This window comes from Nyctibius grandis, chromosome 4 (assembly GCF_013368605.1).
Source record: "Nyctibius grandis isolate bNycGra1 chromosome 4, bNycGra1.pri, whole genome shotgun sequence".
Lineage (NCBI taxonomy): Eukaryota > Metazoa > Chordata > Aves > Nyctibiiformes > Nyctibiidae > Nyctibius > Nyctibius grandis.
This window is the reverse complement of record NC_090661.1, coordinates 96,527,461-96,549,237: the sequence shown is the minus strand read 5'-3', so window position 1 is coordinate 96,549,237 and position 21,777 is coordinate 96,527,461. Positions and strand designations below refer to the sequence as shown.

Here is a 21,777-nt window from a genome sequence, read left to right as displayed (position 1 = left end):
TCTTCTCAGTGACATTCCTTGACAGGACAAGGGGCAATGGGTGCAAGCTGGAGCACAGGAGGTTCCACTTAAATTTGAGGAAAAACTTCTTTACTGTAAGGGTGACTGAACACTGGAACAGGCTGCCCAGAGAGGTTGTGGAGTCTCCTTCTCTGGAGACATTCAAAACCCGCCTGGACGCGTTCCTGTGTGATATGGTCTAGGCAATCCTGCCCCGGCAGGGGATTGGACTAGATGATCTTTCGAGGTCCCTTCCAATCCCTAACATTCTGTGATTCTGTGATTCTGTGATTCTTTTCCCTGGGAAGTCAGCACGTGAAACAATGCAACTGTAAAACCACCACAAAGGTTTTCCCTTCACTGTCAGAAGGTAAAGGGACACTGAAGGATCCTTTCCTATTTCATTTGCTTCTTACAACTCCAGTCTTGGTGAGCTCTAAGGCCTGCCAGGTGGCCGACGTGTGACAGCTCCTGTCTTTGTGTACACTTTAAGGAAACAAACACATACACAGCACATTCTATATACAGCATAAGGATTCAACAAGTATTCATCCCTATGAACAAATGGGCTAGAGCCCCCTACAAAGCAAAGTATTTCTTCTGAATGAGTTCTCCAAGCCATCGAGTCTGTCTCACTCACTACATATTATGTTTGCAAGCTAAATAATAATATCAAAAAATAATTATGTGACCTGTGGAACAGTCTATCAGGTGATGAAGACCTCTAATTCAGACTTTTATTTGCATACTTTATAATGTATGTTTCATAATGCTGTATCAAAGTCAATCAGTGTTAGATATAATTGGTGGAACTCATTATTTTAAGTCAAGCATGACAGTTTTACAATTACAGTATGTATTTAGTTTAAATTAATGCTGTCCCAAAAGAAAACATGAATTCTATGGATCAGTAGTGAAGCATCTAACTGCTGGTACACATCTCACAACTCAACTACAACAAACACCTTTTCAATAGCTAAAATTCATTGTTTACTCCCTTTAAGTTTCAAAACAATTTTAAATATCTGGAAAATCTCTGCTAACAGTTTTATTAAAAGTGCTACTTGCCACTTATCTTCTAAAATACTCTCCTTGGAATGTTCTTGAGTTTAATTTTTCTCTAAGTATAGCAAGTCTGCCACCTAGTGCTTTATGGTTACCTCTAGTACACATTTTATTTGATTTTTTTTTTTAATATTTTTTTAATAAAGGATGTCATGCTCTAAGTCCCTGAATGCATACACATGCATGTTTGCGTACACAAGCTTCTTGCTGACAGGTTGTACTACATCTTTCAACAGCTATTATTATTTGTTTCAGGCACCACATACATTGCATAACAATATAATTTAAAAGTTTTAAATTAAAATAAAAATTTACTATAAGAAATGGTAAGGACTAGGACTTTCCTTTACTTTGCCCTTTTTGAAGTCCTGGTGTGTCAGCAGTAATGGGGCTAATGCAGCTCCAGGACTGGACTAGATTCCTTATGATGTTCTACAGCCAGAAGTAAAATTTCCTTCTTACTCCCCAGCTCCCTGCACAGATACCAGATATTATCTTCAGAGTTTTCACTGAATGTACACTTCATGCTTCCTCACCAATTTTGGACATTAAAATATCATTCTTCCTTTTCATGAGTTGTTGACATACTGTGAGAATTGCTTATTACTATCCTTTCTGTATGTATACAAAGGAAACAAGTAATAGTGTTATAAGCTGTAATGATTTTATGGCTCAGAGTTTAGAATGGCATGGTAAAGCCATAAACCAATTATTCAGGTCACTCCCCAAAAAGTTGTTGCAAAATCTGTAGTAGCTCACATATCACATCTTTTTCCTGCAGTGTACTTTAAGTAGAAAAAAAAATTCGAATAAAATTTATCCAATGACAATTTAAAAAATTCTATTAATATTATTTTCCTACTAGTCATTATGTTGGTTTGGTTTTTTGGTTTGTTTTTTTTTTTTTTAAGTGATAAACATCTGAGAACTCAGCAATGTTTTCTCTGGCTTTCCATTTCCTCCCTGCATGTCCACAAGATTGAACTAGAAAAGCTCAGTGGTGCCAGTGCTTTGCAATACACCTGACCCTTAAGGCTTCTGCAGATAGGCCGACTACCTTCCTTTTTTGCGTGCTTCATCCCAGAAGAGCACTTGAAATAGTGGCTGATGAGCCACTGTGCGAAGCCATCCACAAATGACATTTCATAAAACATCGAGGTGAGAGAAAGATTAGAAAGAGTTGTGGAAGGAAACACAGTGAACCTAGGAAAACCGTTAAAATAAAATTTGTATATTCTTTCAGCCTCTTTTATGTACAGATATTCACGTTTCCTGTTTTTTAAAGGCTGTAAATCCAACAAATATCTCCATCAGAGGCATATATTGTTGTGAAGATGTGCAATAGATGATCAACAAATAGGTTTATAATTCTACAAAAGCTACGAATCATTCAGCCTTTCCTTGTTTTAATTCTCTTTGTAAATGACCCATCCCTCCTGACCTCTATTCATTCCTGGATTCTTTAATCCTTCTCAAAGGTCACATTCTAATGTCTAACAAATTTAAAAGTGGGCATGCTCTGCAGCACAGTAAACTCTATAGTGTTAACCTGGATACATAATGCATTTCTGAATGCATAAGGCAAGCTTCCCCTGATTTTTCTTTGAGGTCACAGATAGTAAAGGACCCAGGAAACCATCTGTCCCGGCCAAAGATAAGCACCAGATTAATCAAAGTTGTTAACTTATTGCAATTTTATTGAATTGTGACTACATTCTTGCTGTGCATTGCTGAGAAAATATTCTTGAATGTATGACATTTTCACACACTGCACTGTGCTGCCCTGTAACCCACTACTGCTGCCTATTTTAAAAGGGCAACCAATCTGCAGAACCAAATGGAGAAGCTACTTGTTCCCTCTCTTCATTGTTGATGGTAGTACCCAGAAATAATAAAAAATGCTTCTAAACTTTTTTTTTTAAGTGTAAAAGGGAAGAAGAAACTAAGGTATTTAAACTCATATATGTTTTTCAACTACATTTTCTTAGCTGGCTACTAGACTGGTCTTAGCTAGGAACTTTCTTGGTGGAATAGGCAACTTGAGTGCTCAACTCATCTGGAAATTCTAACAACTATGTGGGCAAACAATGCAATTTACACTCCGTACTGATTTGCTGTAAAGCTTTTATGCTTCCGCACGTAGTACTATTAGAATCTATCAGTTGTACTTCTTGCTTGAAACATAGCATTGGAATCTTGACACTCAAAGTGATGTACATAAAACAGACATTTTGGAAAGTTTTTGACCTTAGAAATATGGATATCTAAAAGAGGTTTATGAAGAGAAGTATCACATCCTTTCAAAACGAGTGATTGTTAGCAAGCCTATAATTCACCCTCTGTATAGTAACAAATCAAGAATTGTAAATTTAAACTCTCATTTTCTCTAGAACACTGGTTTAACTATTTCTCCAGTTACGATTTAAAGCTTTGTGTCTTTATACAACCCAGGTCAAAATTACAGAAGTGGCATTTGTCCCAGTCATTCCTCCCAATCCGTCTAAAACCATCTGGTTTTACTGCATGTTTCTTTGCACCGAGGAGCACTGATTCTGACAGCAATGTATTTCCAACGCTGACGTATGAAGAACTAATGCAGCAATTTGGATGCATACTTTGCTATCTAGGTGTCACTGTTATACATCACACTGGCTGAGATACCAAAGAACAATAACAACAAATACGAATGCATCATGACAAAATGTTGTATTTATGGTTTGTGTACATGTGTAAGTCAGCTGCACAACTATCTCTGGCCTCCACGCAGAATTCATTTACATGGATTGAATCGGCCTCTGAGCATTCACAGAAAGATTGGCTTCTAACAGAAAGGCCTAGGGATACAGAGCCTCCCTACCAGAAACAGAGACACAATCCAGAAGCAGGCTTGCACTCAACCTACAAGAATATTTACATGGACAAAACTGTGGCTTTTAAATTCATGAAACTTTCTTTTGTATTCATATTCTTCTTTTTATTATGTATAAGAAATCTTTGATAAGATTTCCTCTGATATTCCTAAACAATGGCACATCAAACACTTTTGGCTCGAGAAAGCCTTCCTCTCACAAAGTTCCTGAGCTGCAAATTGTTGGATGTAAAGAGAGAAATATCACTGCACTTTTCTCCATTTGCTATACTCTTCCCCTGGCATTCATATTCAGCCACTACTGACAACAGGGTACTAGAATAGACAGACCATCATGCAGCTGCTCATGCATTCCTATACATTCAATATTTGTCTAATTTTTATATCTGTGAGGCTTGTCCTCATTCTTTAAGAGAAGTTTGTTCTCTCTGTTGTGCTTTTTCAATCATACAGTGAAGTCATGAAGAATGATATGAAAATAATTTTAATAGAAGCTATCGGCAACGATTTTCACACAATCTGGATAATACACTACTGCATGTCCTGTCTATTATGCATTTTCTACTTTACTTTTACTAAGTTTTGATAATTTAAAGTACAAAAACTACTCATGTCCAGTGCTGTTGTGCTTTGAAATGCCATATTAAAATTAAATCTGATGTTTAACAAACTGCTTCTGCTGTCTCCAGGATTTGATGGCTTTGCTGCTATCTGCGTTTATCGTTTTGGCATAGTATCTGTATTTAGATTAAGCCCCTGCAACATTTCAGCATGTTACTTCCTATATAAATCTCATTCCTTTTGATCATACTAGACCTATCTGTAATTCTCCTGTGTTTTCGTTTGTGCTCAGATCACTTCTCCAATCACAACACAATCCATGCACAGCATTATTATTCTGCTTACTCTCCTACATTACTACTAAAGAAAACATAAAATTGAAACAATCTGTGGTATCCACTGGCTAACTCTATTAAGTTTAGAGTTTACTGACGATCTTAAACAGTCTATTGATGTTAATACCAGTGCCTACATCAACACCAGTCTCTTCCCCCTTCCCAGGCTCAAGGATGGCAATGACAGGCAAGAGGGAGGAGAGGACTAGGCAAGAACTAGGTAAACTAGGCAGAGAGCAAGAGATGGAAACAGCTGAACTTTTATAGGGCAGTGGGTATTCACAATATCACAAGTTGCAGAAGGTTCCTCTAAGGCAGTAAGCATTCTCAAGCCACATCCTGCTGTTAAAGAGAAACTTAGGTCATCCAATATCATACAAAAAGCCATATACTCAGGATTGAAGTCTAAGGTTTAGGCTTAGAAAAGCATCTCAATTTAAGGGCATTATTTACACAGCTGAAAAAAAAAAAAGATAAAATTTGAACACTTAAAACTGGTCATTTTTAAGATCGCTAAACTCAAGCATGTGACTAAAAGCTTTCCTGAAGAAGATCCCAACCATACAGCAAATTACTAGTTGTATTCCTATTTTTGTACCATTCACTAATTTTGGTTTTAAGTGGTAGAAACAAATATGCCTAGATTTTTTATTTCTCATGAACTTATGCTGCTCATAAGTATATACAATTTGTTTTTCCTCCGTATTTTCCTCCCTCCTGAGCAATAACTATTCCTGTGCTGTAAAAAATAAGAATATTCTTCACTTCAAGGAGAAGCAAAGAATCAATATAAGTGTCTAAAGAGAAAGTTTCTTACAGAGCAGCTAAATAAACACAGAAAAATACCATCCAAATGTCTGTCCTGTACAAAAGTGAAACATTTTCTTATACAAATTACAGTCCATGGTAAGGCCATATTTTAAAATACTTATATAGATAAGAAATCGGATCACCTCTTTATGACATATATATATATTTTAATATATGATTTAGCAGGTAATGGATGGTGCTGATAAGCAATTGTCATTGAAATCTTAGGTCAGTCAGTTATCCACAAATTAACAAATTATTTCCCATATGATGCATCAGCCACCAAATATAAGAAATACAGAATTCCATTATTTTAAATTAGCACAGGCTCCTTATTACTTCCAGATAAAATAACTCTGAAAATCATTTATATACAATATTTTAAACAACCGAAAGTATTAAAAGAAGATTTATCATTCCAGAACAACAAGATCTTTAAAATATTTTGAAATCTGACAGAATACAAATAATAGTAGTGAGTTAAAGGTGAAAGGGTATCTTGAATATAGTACAATTTGTCTCCAACTTGATTTATAGACCCAACCTGCAATATGATAGCAAAGAAATAAGGTTTTTCATGGAGGTGCCTGAGGTCTACAAATCTCATTACTGTCATTTCTTTCCTATCTCTTAAATTTAATAACATTTATTTTTAAAGGACAAAACAAATGTTGATAATCATATCCAAAATAGCCTATAAAGCACTCTCTTCATAGTATGAACTTCTCATGTACTCGTTATCTAGCTCTAAACATAAAAAATTTATGAAATTCATAGATACAAATATTCATTCTTCTAAATACTGAAATTTCTGTTTTGAAATAAGAAAAATTTCTTATGTGACAACAAAAGGAATTAAATTTATTTGATCAACAGTATCTTTAGAACACACTTTGAAGGAGTATTTTCAAATTGGTCTATTTTATGTAAATTATCAACAATGTTAACAGTATCTTCTAAATACAATATTTAAAAATTATCTTCTAGTTTAAAGTATTATATTGGGACTTAACTTGCCTGTGAGGAAAAAAAAAAAACAAAACAAAAGAAAAAAACACAAGCCACACCAAATTTCTTTGATACCTCACAAGAGGAATAAATGATTTAGGCCTAGGGATATGTCAGCATCTGTAATATAGTATGTATCAATTTTGTTCTGTAAAACATACCTCGCAGATGCAAACCATTTAAGGTAAAAAAGAAACATTAGTAAAGAAAAGAAACATTTGTTTTTTTAGGTAAATGATGCCTTAAGGAGATTCTAAAACAAACCTTTTGTGTACATTCTAAAATGAAATGCTAAAAAACAAGGCCAAAGATGAGAATGGATGCTATAAATATATTCAGAGAGATGTCTTTATGTAAATTTAAGTTTGAGGTAGAGATGGTGTTAGGAAACAACAGACAAATGGATCGAATTGTCTGACACTGAGCAGGTATGTGCAAAAGTCACAAAAGGTAAAACAGTTCTCCAACATCACATACATTTTATGATGATTAAAATTACTATTTAACATCGATATTGGCACAGCAAAATTGGCACAGCTCACTAAGGGATTTCTGCACATGGGTAATAAGCATTCCCATCCCTTCAGGTCTTTCACTATGACTACCAGAAATGCAATGCTTTAAAGTAAATTTGCCAGAGGCACCTTTTCTACAACAGTAAGAACATGGAGACAACACACAGTATCATTTTACAATACTCTGGAGAGCAGCTGTGTATCACGTCCCTGGGAGGGAGACTGGCTAAACTGTTAAGAATGTCCCCCGGAAATACTGCTGTTCAGCCTATTTGCATTTCCCCACCACAAATTCTGTCTTTTAAACAATGACACTACTTATTCCTTTCATTCACATATGTTGAGTTACAGAGAATAACCCAATGGCTTGGTCAGTCCCTCTAACCTAGGTATAAGGAATCAACTTCTAGTAGACTTTAATTTACATTTTTGTGGACAAAGTAACAGAGAAGCCCAGTGGGGCATTCTATTTTTCAGTCAAAAATATCAGCATGCCCAACTTCAGAAAATCTTAAGAAAAATCTTTTGTTTTTTCTGAGGAAATGAAATTATCATATAATATGTAAACAGCATTCAAGTACTGAACATTGAAAATATAAGTACTCACAGTAGCATGTTCCCCTAAGCGGATTTCCAAGATACCTGTTTTCAGAGTCACAGCTGCAGGGGAAAAAAAAAAAGACAAAACCAAACATTCCCATTAAACACACTACAGTTTTAATAAAAAAGCAGCTAGAATATTTATTCCAAATAGCATGAGTTTCATTACTAGTAGCACAAATACATGCAAATAAAAAGTATTTCAGACAGTTCTTAATTAGGGTGTGCTACTTTCCGGAGGCACCTGTCTCTCCTTATAAAGAAACCTAGACTGACTAGGCTCTTGAATAAGGCACTTCAGTCACGTGCTTAAAGTCAGTGCCCATTGTAGGACTTACCGCAGGTGGTATGTCTCCACTAATGAACAAAAGACAGCCAAGGCAGGCAGGCCAAGCACTGGATCTCTAATTATCCATGCCGCCTCAGCAATAGCTTACTCCCTCGGCTAGTTTTGATCTGGCCCTCTCCAAGACAACAGCTGAGCATCCATCAGGGATGGATCATCGACTACTGAAAGTGTTCCCAAATATGTCTCCCTCTAACATATACAGTCCTGAAACACTATGTGACCTGGCTTTGCACCCTCAGACACCTTCCACACCTCTTCATGTCATCCCTTCAGCAATGGAACATACGGTCTCCATTTCCAGCCACACAAACACCACTCGGGTAGGCTGCAATACATCCTTCGTATTATTTCCAACTCTTTACCTGAAAAAAAAAAAATCCCAACCCAACAACAAAGAAACCCAAACCCTCAAAATATCCCTAAGCATGAAATAATTATTACATATTCACAGCACCACAGGGGACCCAGAGGTGATCCAAAGGCATGCTGTCTGCTCTAGAGAGGCGAGTCCTAAGCTATGTAGCTGCAACTAGACTATTGCAACTGGCTCTGGGGCCAGAAATTGTAGCCATATATGTAACACTATAAGCACAGCAGTATCTCAGCTACTTAGCTCCTCTGAACTTCAGAGGCAATTGCTCCTCTTCATTGACCACCTAGGGCACTAGGTAATATTTAGACTGAATACAGTGTACTGATGCTGCTGACAAGATGTGTACATGATAAGAGCTGGAGAAATATCTTTCTTATTGATAAGATAGATAGTTATTTTCAGAAACATGAAATATCCTATAGAATTTCACAGTGATCAAATTATATAATATTTCTCTAAAAATGACAAGTATCTTAACAGAAAATGATTATCCTGCTTTTGGTTTTCTTGGCTATTCCGCAGAAGTCTCCAGCAAGATTATGATTCTATACTAAATACACAAAATTATTCATAAAACAAAGAGAAAGCTTATCGCTGCCTATCAAATTCTATGTAAATATTTTCCCAGATAAATTTATCTAGATCATTTAATAGCTTGGGGCTACCTATTGATTACTTTGTTCTAAGAAACTTAAATCGCAAGGAGATTTTTTTGTGTTATTTTATTTGTAAGTAATATTAAAAAAAAATTCTAACTTAGATGTCGTATCATTTAACAAGTTGCAGACTGTAGAATAATACTTGTATTTCTGTTGGTCTCGTCAACCAACTGGTGATTCTTAACATGCTCATTTTTATTAAAAAATAGGCAGAGAATCTCCTTGACTCTTTATTACAATATCAAAGAAAATAATCAACAGCAGCACTAAAATGGAAAAGCGGAAAAAAAGATGTTCTGGACTTTGTCCTTGCCCACTCCTAGTCTCATGTCAGTGTGAGAATTCTTTGCAGGGTCAACTATACAGAAATTCAGCTTTTTTTTTATATAGAAAAACTTTTGCTTAAACTCCAAGAAATCAAAAAACCATATGCTTCGACTCTAACTGCAGCACACAACTTGTGGTCCTGTCCACACAGACACTCTGGCCCTAAGTCCTTTCCACAGAATTTAGAAGTGTGATTGGCTCTGAAGTCTCTCTCTTGTATGTATTTATAAAGCAAAGGAGAAAATAATCTCAAGCAATAATATTGGTCTGCCTGACACCCTTTTTTCTAAACATCACAAACCACTAACTAAATTCTTCAAACAGCTCACTAGTAAAATACACTTATGTGTCTGAAAGTGTCTTTAGGTTGGCAATTTTGAAAGAGTGAGCTAAGGGAAAAGGATCATTTTTGAATGAAGAGTTTGAAAGAATTTCCTTTTCTTTTCTTGTATGTAACATTGTCACATAAATGAGACAGTTTATCATGCAACAAATTATAACAACATGATAGAGGCTATTGTAAGAGGAATTTTTTTTTCTTCTGAATTGCTTCAAAGGCAAAGTAGAATATTAAATACAGGTAGTATTCAGAATATGCTGGGGTTTTATACCAGAACACAAAAATATATTTTATATAAATAACTGTGTATTTCTCAGACAAGACAAGAAACTTTCTCAGAAGGTAAGAAACTTACCCTGCTGCTCACTGATAACGGCACTGATTTATGTATGACATGGAAGAGCAATGTCAGACCACCAGCAACAATAAGCTGTACAACTTTCCATCAGGAAAGACTACACAAATTCTGCTGTGAACTCTTGCCGGCCACAACACTCACCTGTGGTGATCTGACTCAGGGTCTAAAAGAAGCTTAGTTTGCTCCTAACACAAAACAGGACTTTTTTTTTTTTAAATCTTGAAAATCTTTATGAAAAAGGAAAGCTGTTTCCATACAGTTTCCCTTCCTATTCAGCTACCCTTCTAATCAGATGAGATCATCTCCTGTGGATCAATAAATACCAGAACCCAGGGATTTCCAACATCACATATACCTTTCTGGTATTTATATTTCTAATTATATTACAGAAAAAACACATGAATACATAAAAGTATCTATAAAAACCATCTAATGCATCAGAAGTTTCACTACTTAAAAGAACACACAAAAGAATTTTTAATACAAAAATTACTAGGTACGGAATATTTTGCAATATACAAGTATTCATAAGTATTCATTCAAATCCAAATAATTACTAATTCCCTGATAATTACAGAAACGACCTTCAAGAGTCTTGAAGAGAAAATGGCAATGCAATTTTACAGCCAGCCGTTTCAGTTGTTTCAGCATAATGCATGATGAAATGACAAAATATGCATAATAAAAAAAGAACAGCGAATTACACCACAGCAAAGTATTTTGATATATTATCATATATATTATACTTTCTGTACCGGGAGCCTCACAGAAAACATCATACTCAAGGAGCTACTGATCTTGGGCAAGGCATGTCTGATCTACTGGCCTTGTTTGTCAGGGTCGAGAAGCCGGTCTGTGAGCATGAGCAGCTGCTGGAAGGGAATGTGCAGGAAAGCTTTGCATCAGCCTGTGCTGCGTGCTGATGGGTGTTATCAAAGAGAACCTTCCAGCTTCTCAGGAGGAGATACATGGGTTTGTTTTTACACAAGATAAAAGGCACCACAGTATGGGAGGGAGGAAGCACCTCTCCGCAGACAGGATCTGTGCAGCACACCAGGGGAAAATCCATGCTGGGTCCATCCAGCACTGCATGAACACAGGGATCCCAGCAACTAAAGAGACATAAGATTTACCTGCTATCTGTATTCCTCTTTTTATTCCATTTTATTAAAACAGATAGTTTATTATGCTGTTTGTTGCCAGGCCTTATTGAGATACCACCTCTCTTCCTCCTCTGTCCCCCACTGCAGAACACTTTCATACTGTATATTAGGAATAGCATGAGGTAGAGTTCTTACTAGTTAGGGAAGCCTGCTCTAATTCAAATGAAAGATGGTATTTAAACACTTAATTTTCAGCTGAGTGAAAAGATGTAACTAATAGAATTAAGAATACATCTAAAATTATTCATGTGAGTATGTATGCTAGGTTCTGAATAAATTTAGTTTTGTCTTTTAATCCTATCCTATTTCATTAAGTATATGTATTGCTCTGCATTAGTCTAATGATGATTCCAATTACAAAATTTCCTATTTGCTGAATTATTTCCTTATGAGTTTTACTCATTGTAGTAGTTTTTGTACATTTTCCAAAAGCCAGCACACATTAGACCATATGTGAACCATAATATATACCTCATATCTGTGAAATGGGAGCTACACTCGTTATTTTATGTGCCATAGGGCTACGATCATTTGCTTTAAGTGGTAATAATGAACGAGCAGTTCCACTCTGGCATGAATCCAAAGACACAGCTGCCGTTTACACGGACAAATGGAGGAAGGCTCCTACCAGGTTACGTACAAGTTCTATGGTTTGTTCCAATACAGAAGTATTCGATTCATCAAGCTCACTGACCTTCTGATGGCCTGCTATTAGCAGTTATTCCCCAACCTCTCCCTCAATTATCCTTTCAAAACTGAACCATTTTTTTTCACTTCCTTTTTTTCTCCCAGGATTTCCTGGGAGTTCTGAACAAAACTTATGGAAAAATGCATTAAAAAATAACTTCTCATGTTTATGATCAAGCGAATGATAATTTCTGGCTTTCTCTTTAAATACCATAAATGTCTCCAAGAGTACACATTTACATTAAGATTCATAGATTTGTCGTTTTTTTAATGAATGAAAGGCTTTTTTGTAAGACTGAGAGTTTACAAATGACCCTCTGTTGAAGTTTAGCAATGTGTATGATCTTGTGCACTATATCTGCATCTTCTAGCCTTAAGAAAGCCAAGGAACTGGCAGTAAAGGAATATATATATATCTAATTTTATTGTGCTTACTGGTATCTCCCCTCTTAAGGAAAGGTATACATTCAAGCTTCTCACCTATAGAAAACTGTCAGAATATAGCACCAACCTAGATCTACAGCTTTCTAGACTAGCAATTTGATTGTGTAGAAACCTTCTTATAAAAGTTGATCTAACCTTTGATCATGAAGGCAGGATTTTCTGCAGTTCTGCTGCCACCACTAATTGGTAAACCTTTCCTTTCAATTAAAAGTGAAGCAAAAAAAGAGGAACTGAGGAAGAGTAACCTAAGTACTGCTGTTCTTTCCTCTAGCCGAGTTTGTTTTTAATGCCAGACTCTCAGGGAAGACAAAAATGTATGTCAGACCACTCTAAAAGACAATATTCTTTTACTCAACTGATTCCCTGCTGAGGCAGTTTTATCTCATTCTGGCCTAGACACAGGCTCATCGAATGTACTGAGTCGATATTTATGATCCTTACCTCATATTTTGTCCTTGCAAATTAACACAGACCACTTCCACAGAGTCTGGGGAAGAGCTGTCACCTTTCTGATCTACAGCTGGTCATAAACAGGCCTTGGATTTTGCCCAGGTTCTCAGCATTGCATCTACAAGAGGTTCCTGATAAATAAAAACTAATGCACTTAGCAGACTACTCCTGGGCACTGACGGGTGGCTTATCCCAGCTTTTAGATGAGTAAAAATATCTTCTAGGACTACTGTTCAGCTTCTGCTCAACTCTTCTCTAGTCTTTACTTCTCATTCTGTCCCCTATCTAGCCAGTGGTCTTGCTCCTGCTGTCCTCCATCACTGATTTCTACTCCTTATCTCCTTGCCCCAATTCCTCATCTTGTACAACAGGCTCCTGTTTTCTTTCTGCTTTCCCAGCATCAGAGCAGTATGATGCTATGGGATTTTTGAATAGTGGAATACTATTTAACATAACATAATTTGGTTACCTGGGACATCTCACAACCGAAGTTCAAACAGTGTTTGTAAAGCTAAACTTAAGACTTCTCTAGTCACATGGTTAGGCATGTGGCATGATAAGTGGACTATGAAGAATTACTACATACTAACATATATTACTATATCCTCAGCATTAAAAATATGCCCATGGTGCTGTGACTGCAGCTTTTGCAGATACTTATGAAGTAGGTGATCAACATTTAGTAGTAACAATGTAGTAACACTGAGCTCAACACAGATTCACACACAGGTATTTACTCTGTTTGTTGGTTACCCCTTCTTGAAAGTCATGCAAGACTTCCTATTCTAAAACTACCTTTCCAGTAAGTGAGAAAATTAGCTGAGGTATATGCTTAACTATAGTCAATAACTGTAATTGGCTATAATTCATAACATTTTGGAAGTGATGCCACAGAAACTGCGGATTTTCAGCTCAAGAGTGGTGATTTGTGGATGAAAGCACCAACCTCAGCTGTTCTTAGGCTATTAACTGGTCCAGAACAGTGAGTGACTGATACCTGGAATCCCAAGTGACACCTGTACTTAGATGCAAGAGAACAAAAATCCCCAGGTCCTGACTCAGCCCTGCTTGGTTTCAATACCTTTTACACACAACTGCCAAAGAACAGACACATCTTCTAACCATCAACAACAGTTAAACAGACAAGGCCAACAGCAATGAAAGTGAGTGACCTCACAACCAGCAAAGTGATGCTACACCAGCCTGTCTCATGTACTGGGAGTTCAAGCACATTTAAAAGATTCAGAAGTGGCATCATTCTTCTGCAGAGTGCTAAGATTCAGATGCTATAACTGAGCTCAGATGATATATTTAATGAAAAATAGATATTGTCAGCTAAGTTAATGAGCGCTTTGAGATTTTTAGAGAATAGGTTTCTTTAATTGGTAACTATTATTGTGTTTTTATCCTGCTACTATAATCTTTATCTTGCTGCAGTGAAATAAACTAATAATGTATAAATGCAAATACGTCCCTCTTACGGTTAAGAGTCTGCTTCGTGACTGTATTGACATTGCAATATGTTGTCCCAATGTTCTCCATTAATATTGAAGTATGTGAATAGTTTCTCATTTTTCTGAGCTACAATAAAGCATCTTTGGTTCTAATGTAAAAATTGGACACTTTCACTTCTCTCAGTGCCAAGATCCTTCCACTCATGAGCAACCTTTCTGCTTTAGATATTAAGAATTTTCAGCCTACCTCTTAAGACAATGATAACCTAAAAGGGTAAAAGGTACTAGGATTTATGTTTCCAGTTAGAACTTTTTAATAATGTGGGGAAGTGATTTATTTGTTTCTTCTTGTAAGTGCACATAATGATGTCTTGAGACAATGTTTTTTCTGCAGATTAATCTTTCTCCTCTTCATATAATTCATGAAAGACCCAGGACAGCAATATTTTATTTTTATTTTTTTTTTAAATATAGGCTGATCTCACCAAAAGAAAAACTAAAATATTCTAGCTTCATAAGCAAATTTTCCATTTCCAGATTTTCCTCATGCTATTCCAATCCTTCTTCCCGGCACGATCAAGAATAATGTTATAGGAGTTTTATATACTCTTTGAAGTAATGATATTTCAAATCACTAAATACATTGCACTACAGAAGAAAACAAACTTTCAAATAGGTGACAAACATCACACAATTATATAATTAAGAGAAATTGGTTAAGACACAAAGTAAGATTTTCTAATAAACTCTAGATTACATTTTCATTTCTTCTTTACAAGAAGTAACCTATAGCCATCATTTGGAACTATCTGGACAAAAAAAAAAAAATCTTTGTTAATCTTCATGAATCATGCAATCCAAATGGATTTCACATGCCAATGATTTGATGCTGCTTACTCTGAACCAGAAAATCTCATGTCCACGGGTTTACCCCTTATCTCTGGCACTCGCCTTTCTCTATGAATGTCCATGTTTTGGCAGTGATGCACACAAACTTTTATACATGTAAAAGGGTGAACTTAGAAAAGTGAAATTCCTGCCTACCAGAAACTGTTCTCTCAAAGTGAAGGAGTAGAAATATGCACATTTCTTCTCTCGCATTTTGACCTATTTCAGGCATTCCTCCATCCCTTAGAAAGTAAAATAGTGATGTTATCTAAATTATTCCTCTACCTGCAACAACAACTTCTACAGTGTTAAAGACATGTTATAATACGAACATGAAGCATAAATATTACAGAGGTTTAAGTATAATATATAGTGCAGCTGGGAAACTGCACTATTCTTACAGTTAAGGAAGCCAAAACTCTAGCTATTACATGATAGTTTCAAATTACTTTTAATACTCCTATTTGACTGAGGAGTTTCTGACTAGATATTCACTTATCATACTTGTTTCCTGTGGCACTGACAGAAATTGTCAGAGAATCATTCCTCCTCCTTGAACAACGATGAATGGTGAACCTTCAAAAAAACACCACAGGTGACCCCTGGGAGAGTGATCATTAGAAACCAAATACAGAGGCATGGCAGTTTCCAGACTCCTAGCTTCCTCATCTTTCTGGTCTTTAAAACCACATTTTTGTCTATCAGACCATTTCAATATCTATAAATCTATACAATATGTTGTACTGACAAGTCCTTTTCCTGCCTAAAAGAACTTTCTTCACCCACCCCTGCATGGCAAAGTTTATCAAATTCATGCCTTATTGCCTACCATTGTTCCCCATGTCTGGCCTCTTTTTCAGTCCTTTTTAATATCTAGGATATCAAACCCATCTAACCTGCACCATCTTTTATTTGACTTTATTAAAAAAGATACCAATCCAAGAGATACAGAAATTCTATTAAGAACAGAACGCATAAAAGAGTATGGGTGGTTAGAGAAAGTATGAAGATAAATACACACGTTCACTTTTCTCTAGTCCCTTTCCTATGAAAAGCCCCAATCTCCATTAGTCCATTATAGCACATAATCTCGTGAATTTCCTGGAGCAGAGATGAAACTGATACTTCTTTATGAAGTGCCAAATAAGTGGCAATAAATGTTACTGTCTATGTTGCAACAACAATACTATATCTGCCGACACTTCCAGTCTTGGCTGACTCTCCTCAAAAAGTTATTGGCCCTTTAAGAAGAAAACTTAAAAAGAATGGCTGTAAGAAAAAGAGAGAAAAGTTTACTAAATTGACACTATAGCCTCACAGCAGGGTACTGTGAAGTATTTCATAACAGGAGTCCTGGTCTGTCAGTCTTGATCCATTCAAACTATGTTTACGTTGGTTTTGATAGGCAGGCTGCAGAGTAGTACCATGAAAATCAATGCTTGCTCCTGTGTGAGGACAGTGCAGAACAGAACCTGTAACTCTGTAAGTAATCCAAATGACTTCCCAAAGGGCAATTCACAGACGAAATCATTTTTCAAAACAACGGGCACAAAATCTCACCCTAAACAATGACAGAATGAGAAAAAAAAATATTTAGCTACTACAAGAGCTCTGGTGATATAACTTGCAATGGATGAGAAAATTCTTGCATCCCAGCTGGGAGTGACTGGGAAAGCTAAAGCCTACACTCCTCAAAAAGCCATTTTATCTTCCCAGTCTGTGTACTTCAAAGACTCAATCGCTCTACACAGAGGTTATAAGACAGCAGCTTTAGTTGGACTTCTGATTAGTAACTGATCTCCTCTATTTTGCAAGCATCACACTAGATGCTTGAACTAATTATTGCTAGAATTACCTCAGATGGATGTATTACACTAGGTAAGATCAGTTATTTTACAGGAAAGACAGTGCTTTCTTTGCTTCCTGAACTATGCCGAGGGCCACAAACCTGTCCAAATATTTTTGTAATTAACATGTTTCAAAGTATTCCAAAACTTGGCACCTTTCCATAGGTATTCTGGGGAGACAGAGACATGTCTTTTTGATTTTTAAAAGTTTTCAGTGCAAAATTTGGTATGTATTCCAAAAAAACAAATACCAGCTACTGAAAAATAAAACGGAATAATAAAAATTAGGTAAACTGTCAGAATGCAGTCCTAAAAATAACACCTGATCACCTGAAACATGCTACTTCCAAAGGGCCATGCTAAACAAAACAGCCACTCTTACAGTTGAAAAACCTGAGAGATGATTATTATTTACTTTTTTTAAACTAAATAGTCTAGTAAAAATAACAGTTTCTTGCTAGGAATGAGCCCCACAGACATGCTTAGGATCAAAGACTATTTACGTGACCAACCGTTTGCCTCTGTGCGATAGCAAATTTTTTTTAAAAAAAAAAAAAAAAAGAAAAAAGTGCTGTAACAGAATGCTTTACTGCATCGCTAGGACTGATGAATCCGGGAGATTAACGGCAAAATATCAGGATTGCAGAGTACTGAAATGTACTAAACGAGGACCCTTTTTGACGTCAGAGAGAAACAGAGAGAACCCAGGAGGCATAAAAAATCCTGTTTAGTAATGCGAACATACGGTAGAGGTGGGATATTACTGATGCAGAGATTGTGTGTGAATGTTTACGGCATAATCCCTTCACAAGTCTCTATTTCAACCAGCCTTGAGCGTTTCTATCGTTTCTATTTTCTATCCATCATTTTCTGACTGTCTGTTGGTTTGCTTCTTAACTCAAGCCTGCATAGGATAATAGGCTACAATTACATTAACCGCCTTTCATCTCAGTTTGAATTAAATTTGTTCTGCGTGCCAGCTGAAAATCTGCCCCAAGTCATTTTTCTTAACTCAAATAATAATAAACTTCCTCAGTCCAATAATTTAGCCAATGTTTTTAATATTGTGAAATATTCAGGGTTTTTTTTTTAACTGAGACGTAATCTCAAAATTAGTACTGAAGAGGAAAAATTCAGTTACAATATTTGTCAGTAAAATATATATATATTCTGCATTATGATAGTGATTTTAAAATGATTTAAAATACAATCCTATCCTCAGTTGTTCTCATGTCTTTTTTCTCAGGTCTTTTTTCTCACTTGTTTTCAGATCAGGCTTCTAATTTATGCAACAGTAATTCTATAATTTGTAATATTACCCACAAATTAGAAATGTAAAATATTTTAATGTCATTTGCAACACAATTCTGGTGACTGAAGTAGCCCATCATGTCAGAAAAACAAAGTACTTGTTACATTTTCCATAAATAAGAGAGACAAATCAACAGAGAGCACAGGGGAAAAATACTTTTTTTGGGAAGATCAGAGTGGAAAAAATGCAAGGAATTCACTCTACAATAATCTTATGTTTGCAGAGCATCCTAATGCAGTATTACAGCAAACATTTCACTCTCGGATCAAATCTAAGGGTTTAATTTTAAAATTCTCCAGTGACCATTATGATACATGGCATCTTCTGTATTACAATTTTAAGTTCTCCATCTTTTCTCTCACTATTTTTTTTTTGGTTGGTTTTATTGTTCCCTTTTGGACTTTTATTTTTAAAGAAAATATATCTGAAACAACCCTGTGATTTCAAAGTTCTACTTCAAAAGTGGCTTTGGAGAAGTGTCCTAAGCACCACATCATTTTTGAAATGGCAGAATATTTTATAAGCAATCTGGGATTCATTTATACATTTACTATCAAAAAGAATGAGCAGACATGCAGAAGATAATCCCAAATTCATATAAACTATTCATAAGAAATATACAAGAACTATAGTGAAATATTCTTTAAAAACAAAAAGTGCAGGTGTTCCTGATTTTTTTCCCAGTAAAGACAGAGTTTCCATGTCATTTAAAAAATATTTAAAAAAAAAAAAAAAATCAAGATTTCCAAAACCAGGAAAAATCTTAGCTTTTGTCAACTCCAGTTGATAAGTAAGATGTAAGCATCATGAGGGGGAAAAAAAAAAAATGCACCATATAACCTACAGCCATAACAGTAGGAAGTTTTGGTAATTGAGCTTGGACTCTGGAAGCAAGAAGTATAGTTTCCTGTAGGAACGTTAAGGAACATTCATGACTTCTAGCTATAACTGGAATTTGCAGAAGAAAATACTCACACAAAGTGTTACGTGGTAGTTTTCATGACAGTGTGTTAATAGAATGTATGACAATCTACTGTGTTATGAGCAGGCAGAAAATTAGATAGAATACACTATTTAAAAACACATAAAGCTGGATATAACTGGTGTACATCTTGATATATAAATTAAGGTGGAAGAAGATGTATCAGAACAATATTTGGGTTGTGCTATTCAATGCTTCTTTTCTGTTTCTAGGCCTGCATTTAACTGGAATAATTTAATTTGAACTTCTATCACATTTATAACAAAGCTACGTTAGTCACCATTTCTTTCATTCTTTTTTCCCCAATGAAAGAGCTACTGTTTGCTGAATATTCACTGTAATTTATTTTAAGGTCAATACTTAAATGACATCTTGTTGCAGAAAATTTCATATGACAAACATCATAAAAACAAGAGATGAGATTTCTAAGTTGCAGAAATTAAGTGTCAAAGGTAAAAACTGAGGACAGGTAGAGAGTATGCATGGGTTCAAATATTTCAGTTAAAAGAATCAACATCCTGTGGCATAAAAACTAAGTCTTCAAAACAACCTGCAATGTTATCATAACTTTAACTGCACAGAAATACTTAAGAAAATTGAGTAGACTATGAAGAACAGGCAAATACAATTCCACAAAACTGAGCACAGAGAAAGCTCTAATCAAAGCTTCCAAAGGGTAAATGTCAAGCCATTTATTAAATCATGTAGTTAACTATTTTTCAAAAAAGCAAGAACAAAAGCAACAAACTAATGGTATAGCAAAGGTTTCGTGAAAGTCAATGACAAAAAGACAAGAGCATTAAGAAAAAAAAACATAATGAAGTTTTATCCTTTTTCTACTCTAAAAGCAGGGTTGGAAAATGCATTTGCATTTGATGATGTGTCAGGGTGGTTTAAATACAACAAAAAAGGTGAAAAAAATCTTTAAGTACAATTCAACAGTAAATGCATTTTCTTTAAAAAAATAATAAAAATAATAATGCATATCTTCCCCAAAGAATGGATTTACAGAATTCCCATTTCTGAATCTTACAGGCATTTTACATTTATGTGGATGGCGCTGAATAGCAGTGAAGTTGTTCATCTATTTAGATGTGCTGTTACTTCTTTTATTCATAAATATAGAGGAGGCAATCTTTCTGTTCAACATGAAGGATTGATTTATATATTTTTTCATTTTTTACAATCATCATTTGTTACCTTCAATGCTACCTTACCTCAGAAAACTTCACCTTTACCAACTCCAGAAAACAACAAATAATAGAGAGAAGGAAAATGAATGAATGAGAAGTATCAAGAGTGGGTGGGAAGAACGTTGTGAACTTAGTCTTGCTGCTATTCTGTACATGACAATCTACAATTAGCTTCCCAAGAGCAGGAGAAAGTAAAAGTAAACTATGTTTCCCCAATTTGCACCGAATCAGGGAAATATCCCCTCTTAAACTTAACAAGGTGTTATCATGTATTTAAATATTTATCTGAATCAGGGCCCAAATCTGTGATTAAACCAAGACTATATATGAGAAAGGATAAAATGACCTAAACGAGAGCAGGATTTAGAAAGTCATTTTGAAGCATCTGTTAAAAAGTAATTGCTGCCCTCAGCTCCTTCTGGATCTTGTAAGAACCTATTTCTAGGTCAATCTTTTTTTTTTTTTTTTTAAGTTAAACCTTCTTTATGAAATCTGATTTATTAAATCTCTTTTGGCATATCTGACTGTTCCTTTACCCTTTAATTCTTGTCACTTTTCTGTGAGCAGCCCAACAACTTTTCTTCCAGGACAGTGTGCCACTTAGGACACATTTCTTATGTTAGTTTGGCAATCTCACTGCTCTCCCTTTGGCCTCCTGCTGTAATTTAGCACTCCTAAATTTATCATTGCTCTGTGTAACAAGGAGTGGAAAAAAAAAAAAGCGTTGTGACAGGTCAAATTTTCAGAACTGGTTATAAGTTTACTTTGATTCTAAATCAGACTCCCGTCGCTATTTAAAACAGCTTTTCTAGCTAAGTATTTACTTTGACTTCTGGTACTTTGTTCTTTTTTTAAATTGCTGACAAATTCCTTTTCTCGTAATATTAAAATAATAGATGGAGACTGAGAACTAAAGCTGTAAATCAATCCTTCTGAAGTGATAATCTAATAAACTACTCAGGCTTCACTGTTGAAGTTTAGGATATCATCAGGGCTCTTGGACTGATTTATGCCTTTGTAATCAAGCTCCCCAGCCCCATTATCTAGTAAGCTAGATAAAGACCTTTCAACACATCCACCAAAAAAAAAAAAAAGAGCTCAAAACATGCAAAGGTTATGCAGCTTAATTTATATTTTACACTTTCTAAAGGTGATTCTTCAGTACAAAAGAAGAGTAAGGGAGCATTT

General features: G+C 35.5%; 1 protein-coding gene across 1 annotated transcript in view; it reads right to left on the bottom strand.

Moving 5' to 3' along the window:
- The window catches only part of ATRNL1 (attractin like 1), a 511,175-nt gene that overhangs the window by 312,669 nt on the left and 176,729 nt on the right, over positions 1–21,777 (bottom strand). The window contains exon 21 of the mRNA XM_068397981.1: positions 7,771–7,823. Within this exon, the coding sequence (XP_068254082.1) occupies positions 7,771–7,823 (53 nt within the window). The remainder of the gene's footprint in view (positions 1–7,770; positions 7,824–21,777) is intronic.